The sequence below is a fragment of the Rhincodon typus genome, chromosome 26 (assembly GCF_021869965.1).
Source record: "Rhincodon typus isolate 14 chromosome 26, sRhiTyp1.1, whole genome shotgun sequence".
NCBI classification, from domain to species: domain Eukaryota; kingdom Metazoa; phylum Chordata; class Chondrichthyes; order Orectolobiformes; family Rhincodontidae; genus Rhincodon; species Rhincodon typus.
Window position 1 is genome coordinate 41,560,217 of NC_063357.1, and position 6,400 is coordinate 41,566,616.

General features: G+C 43.0%; 1 protein-coding gene across 1 annotated transcript in view; it reads left to right on the forward strand.

Moving 5' to 3' along the window:
* LOC109918816 (carbohydrate-responsive element-binding protein-like) overlaps positions 1 to 5,755 on the forward strand; it is a 145,281-nt gene extending 139,526 nt beyond the window's left edge. Inside the window, exons 11-12 of the mRNA XM_048612398.1 lie at positions 2,380 to 2,489; positions 5,642 to 5,755. Coding sequence (XP_048468355.1) covers positions 2,380 to 2,439 — 60 coding nt within the window. The 3' untranslated portion in view covers positions 2,440 to 2,489; positions 5,642 to 5,755. The remainder of the gene's footprint in view (positions 1 to 2,379; positions 2,490 to 5,641) is intronic.
* Positions 5,756 to 6,400: the final 645 nt, after the last annotated feature.

A 6,400-nucleotide genomic window follows, 5' to 3' on the forward strand; every position in this document is an offset into this window, starting at 1 on the left:
TTTCTGATCCAAACCGCTAAATCACCCTCAATCCCATGCCTCCGTATGTTCTGCAATAGCCTACCATGGGGAACCTTATCAAACGCTTTACTGAAATCCAAATACACCACATCAACCGCTTTACCCTCATCCACCTGTTTGGTCACCTTCTCAAAGAACTCAATAAGGTTTGTGAGGCACGACCTACCCTTCACAAAACCATGTTGACTATCCCTAATCAAATTATTCCTTTCTAGATGATTATAAATCCTATCTCTTATAATCCTTTCCAACACTTTACCCACAACCGAAGTAAGGCTCACTGGTCTATAGTTACCAGGGTTGTCTCTACTCCCCTTCTTGAACAAGGGGACAACATTTGCTAGTCTCCAGTCTTCTGGCACTATTCCTGAAGACAATGACGACATAAAGATCAAAGCCAAAGGCTCTGCAATCTCCTCTCTAGCTTCCCAGAGAATCCTAGGATAAATCCCATCCGGCCCAGGGGACTTATCTATTTTCACACCTTCCAGAATTGCTAACACCTCCTCGTTATGAACCTCAATCCCGTCTAGTCTAATAGACTGTATCTCAGTATTCTCCTCGATTACATTGTCTTTCTCCTGTGTGAATACTGACGAAAATATTCATTTAGCACCTCTCCTATCTCTTCGGACTCCACGCACAACTTCCCACTACTGTCCTTGACCGGCCCCAATCTTACTCTAGTCATTCTTTTATTCCTGACATACCTATAGAAAGCTTTCGGGTTTTCCTTGATCCTACCTGCTAAAGACTTCTCATGTCCCCTCCTGGCTCTTCTTAGCTCTCTCTTTAGGTCCTTCCTGGCTAACTTGTAACTCTCAAAGCTTATAAAGCTTCAGCATAACTTCCCTGCTTTTGTCCTCAGTACCTCTATTTACGAAACTTCAAATCCCAAACATTTTGCTAACTCATTTCTCAATATATGTGTTGATGGGCTGAATGGCCTACTTCTGCTTCTGTGTTTTATGATCAAATAGTCTTATGTCCTACCACCTTCAAAGATAATCGCACATGCACACTCAAGTTCTAGAGTCCTTCTGTAAATGTTGGTTTATCTAATCTGTCCTCAATTTCTATCCTTCCAAGTACCAACTACATTCATACTCAATCTCTACTACATACCTTCCAAGGTCAATGGGTCCTTACTGAGACCAACAACTCTTCCAGTAAATCATTAATCTTTGGTTTCCTCACTTCTTTAACTTCAAAAAGCAGAAAAATTGGGAATGTAACAATCTAACGTATGTCAATCATTCAAATAAAATGGCCTCACTTACCTTGTAAAGTAGCCCCTACAAACTGCCCTTTGTTATTCCTTCCACAGCTCGTTATGCTACAAATGGAAGTGAACTTACTCCATTGTAAAGTGGAGCTTTATGTCTTTGCCATTGCTCAGTTGGCCAGTACAATGTTCAATCTCACCTTTTTACCAGTCTATCCTTTTCCCTCAACAGCCATTAACATTTATTGAACCTCAAGTCTGGTCAAGAGTTGCATACAGTTTCCACTTTTAAAAGGACTCTTCTCCCTGGCTCTAGACATGATACCAAAGGACGTTTATCATTTGATGAGTGATTTCCTCTCTCACTTCCAGTTTCAGACTCTTCTTTGCAATCTGTCTAGATAGAGTCATTGAGTCATTCAGCATGGAAACGGACCCTTTGGTCCAACTTGTCTGCACTGACCACATATCCAAATCTGACCTAATCCTGTTTGCCAGCATTTGCCCCATTTCCCTGTAAACCCTTCCTATTCATATACCCATCCAGATGCCTTTTAAATGTTGTAATTGTACCAGCCTCCACCACATCTTCTGGCAGCTCGTTCCATACATGCACCACCCTCTGCATGAAAAAGTTGCCCCTCAGATCTTTTTTAAATCTTTCCCCTCTCACCTTAAACCTATGCCCTCTAGTTTTGGACTCCCTTACCCTGGGGAAAAGACCTTGACTATTCATCCTATCTATGCCGCTTGTGATTTTATAAACCTCCATAAGGTCACCCCTTCAGCCTCCAACGCTCCAGGAAATAAAAGCCCCCGCATATCTAGCCTCACCCTATGACTCAAACCTTCCAATCCCAGGAACATTCTTATAAATCTTTTCTGCACCCTCTCAAGTTTCTCCCTATGTCTAGATCACTACAGCTGTGGTCAGAACTTTCTTCTCCTGTCACTCCTAAATTCTCTGAGAAACCGGCTGATTGGAATCATGTTGTGTATGGTGTCTGTTGTGTTTTCCTTCTCTTCCTTTATTTTCAGTTATGACGGTGTTCTGAGTTTTTCAGTTGTAAGAAGCTCTGGATGGTAATTGCCTTCTGTGTATTGCTTATAATCAGTGCTGTCTCTTTGTACAGATCACAACTGTGGCTCAGGGAAACTGTCCCTCAATGAACCAGGAGAACGGGGTTCAGTGACACAGTCAACATGTTCCACTGCAAACAGGACAAGGCCCCAAACAAACAAGGTAAGTGTATGGAGAACTCATTTCACATAGAGGCGGCTTTTAAAGGTTAAGAAAGTGTGAATAGGGTGAAGTTGCTGGTTTAATTTTTGTAGAACTGGAATTAAAGTCACTTCGAATGCACCAACTTTCAGACTGAACAGGGGAGACCTTGGTGTGTGGTGGAATATCATCCAGATCAGAGGCTTGGAATTCTGTGGTAGGTAATTTACCAATTGACTCCAATAACACTCAAAAAGCTCAATACCATTCACCTGATTGGCACACAATCTATGACCTTCAACATTCACTCCCAATACCACCAACGCACAGTGCACCATTGACAAATTGACAAGGCTTCCATAACAGCAGCAGCAAAGAAAGAAAGAGAGAGAGAGAGGAGCAGCTGAAAGACAGAGAAGCAAAGAGATGGGGGAGTGAAGAGAAAGGAGCAGCAGAGAAAGAGAGAGAGAGACAGGCACAGCAGAGAGAAAGAAGAGCAGAGAGAGGAGTTAGAGAGAGAAACCACAAGTAAGAATAAGAGCGATGGAAACACAAAAAGAGGAACAAGACGGAGAGGTACAAAGGAATGGGGAGCAGAGTGAGACAGCAACGAGGGAAGAAGCAGAGAGAGATGGGAGTTGAAGTAGTTTGCATTTAGCAAGGCCTTTGACAAGGTCCCACATGCGAGACTGATAAAGAAGTTCATGGAAAAGCTCATGGGATCCAGAGTAACTTGGTAAGATGGACCCACAATTGGCTTAGTGACAGGAGATAGAGGATATTGGGAGAAGGCTGTTTGTGTGGTTGGAGCCCAGTGTGCAGTGGCATACCACAGAGATCAGTGCTGGGTACCTTATTGTCGGTGATATTCAAAAATGATGTTTGCAGATGATACGAAGATTGGCCAGGTGGTTGACAGTGAGGAGGAAGAGGTTAGCTTACAGGAAGATATAAACAGATTAGTCAAATGGGCAGATCAGTGACAGCTGGAGTGTGACTGGTAAATGTGAGGTGATGCACTTTGGAAGAAGAAACATGACAACAGAGTGCTCAATGAATGGCAGGACAGTAGGAAGCTCAGTGGGATCTTGGGGTGCTTGTCCATAGATCCCTGAAGATGGCAGGACAGACTAATATGGTAATTAAGAAGGTATATGGGATGCTTGCCTCTATCAGTTGTGACATGTATTGTAAGAGCAGGGAGGTTGTGTTGGAACTGTATAGAACTTTTGTTAGGCCAAAGCTGGAGTACTGTGTGCAGTTCCAGTCTCCGCGCTATATGGGATGTGATTGCGCTGGAGAGGGTGCAGAGGAGATTCACCAGGATGTTGCCTGGGATGGAGCATTTCAGCAATGAAGGGAGGCTGGATTAGCTCAAGTTATTTTCTCTGGAGCAAAGGAGTTTGGGGGGGAACTGTAAGAGATGTATAATATGAGGGGCATTGACAGGATGAAAACAGCTGTTCCCCTTAGTTGAAGGGTCATTACAAAGGGAGCATAATTTTAAAGTGAAAGGCAAGAGATTCAGAGGGGATTTGAGGAAAAACCTTTTCACCCAGAGGATGGTTGGGGTCTGGAATGCACTGCCTGGGAATGTGGTTGAGACAGGAAACCTCAAACCTTTAGACAGTAGTTGGCTGAGCACTTGAAGCATCAGAACTTTTAAGGCTATGCGCCTAGTGTGGGAAAATGGAACAAGTATCAATTAGAATCGATTTTAATGACTCTTCTCTGCTGTTTGATTCTGGGAACAGAGAAAGAGAGGAACAGCACAGACAAAGATGGAAATCGCAGAGAGAGGGGAGCAGAGACAGAAGGAAGCAGCAGAGAGAGAGGGGTACAGAGCGAGAGAGGGAAACAGCAGAGAGAGAAGCAGTGGGGAGAGAAAGAGGTGCAGAGAGGTATGAGAGCAGCAAGGAGAGCACCAGGTAGTGACCAATGTAACAATCACACACAACAGCCATTATCACTGGCACACACAGAGTGATCCTGCAACTCACTGAGCACCACTTACACAGCTCCCAGATGGCTTCTGTCAATTTAGACCGTCCCATTCAGCAATGAGAATCAAGTCAAAGGGACTTTCAAAAATCCCAGGTGATATTTGAAGACTTTAATTACCAAATAATGATTGAAATAATATTATAGTAGAGAGTTAGGAGGAGGAGGAATTTCTGAAATTTGTTCAGGCAAGCTGAACTTGGTTTTGGCAGATCTGGTGCTGGGCAATGAGGTGAATCAAGTGGACCAAGTGTCTGTGGGGAGTATTTGGTTAAGAGTGATCATTATATTCTACGGTTTAGATTAATAATGGAGAAGTAAGGAACAAGTTAATCTAGGAAGTCTAACTTGGAAGACAGCTAACTTGAATGTAATGGAAAGCAATCTATCCAAAGTAAAATGTAACCAAATACTGACATTAAAATGACAATAAAACAATGGGTGATCTTTAAGGAAGAGATGCTTCAAGTAAAGACTCGAAATATTCTCAACAAGGATAAACAGTAAGGGAACAGAAATCAGGGCTCCTTGTATGATGACTGAGATAGAGATTATGATGAAACAAAAGACAAGTGTGTGCGACAAATGTCAGGTGAATTCTTCACGTAAGACCCAGGTCAAACTCAATCAGTTGAAGGGAGGAGTAAAGAATAAAATAAGACTGACAAAAGGAGAATAGGAGAATAGAATGACAGTTGTAAAAAGTACCCAAAAATCTACTGACGGGAATGTAGGTAGAGTGTGTCCTACTAAGAGCAAAGAATGTGCTACATACTTAGAGGCAGAAGGCTAGGCTACAATAATTTATATTAGTTGTTACTAAGGAAAAGAAATCTGCCAAATATTGGTCTAAGTGGACGGGGTAGAAGCAGTGGATGAGCTGAATATTGAGAAGGAAGAGGTACTAGAAAGACTGGCTCTCCTCAGAATGGCTAATTGACTGGTCTGGATGACTTTGTTAAAAGCCCTGTTGGGAGCCTTTCTGTCAGCAGATGTAGAATAAAAATGATAATCTACTATGAAGTGCTACTAAAGAGCTTAGTGAAGGTGCTTGCTGTCTGAGGTAGGTCTGAGAGCAGGAGTATAGGGTTCTGTGACATAAATCCGGTCTCAGCTGAAGAATTATTCAAGTGTTCCGATTCTTTGTGACTTGCACGTTTTGTCTCTGGTAGTCTGTGACAAGACGGATCATTCACATCTCCGCGGAGCAGAAGAGGCGTTTCAACATCAAACTAGGCTTTGATACCTTGCACAGTCTGGTGACATCCCTTGACTCACAGCCAGCTGTGAAGGTGAGTGTATTCTGCCCCTTTATATTGTGATTGTGTGTGCGTGTGCGTGTGCGTGTGTCTGTGTGTGCATGTGCATTTTTCTGTGTACATGTGTGTCTGTATGAATATGTCTGTCTGTTGATAATATGAAAATTGACATAGAGTTATGCAGCACAGAAACAGACCCTTCTGTCCAACTCATCAATGCTGCCAGATATCCTAAACTGATCTAGTTCCATTTGCCAGCATTTGGCCCATATCCCTCTAAACCATAAGACCATAAGACATAGGAGCAGAAATCAGGCCATTCGTCCCATCGAGTCTTCTCTGCCATTCAATCATGGCTGATAAGTTCCTCAACCCCATTCTGCAGCTTTCTCCCCATAACCCTTGATCCCCTTGATAATCAAGAACCTATCTATCTCAGTCTTAAATGTACTCAATAACCTGGCCTCCACAGCCTTCTGTGGCAGTGAATTCCATAGATTCACCACTCTCTGGCTGAAGAAGTTTCTCCTTATCTCTGTTCTAAAAGGTCTTCCCTTTACTCTAAGGCTGTGCTCTCGGGTCCTAGTCTCTCCTACCAATGGAAGCATCTTCCCAACATCCACTCTGCCCAGGCCATTCAGTTTTCTGACCCTTTCTATTCATACACCAGTC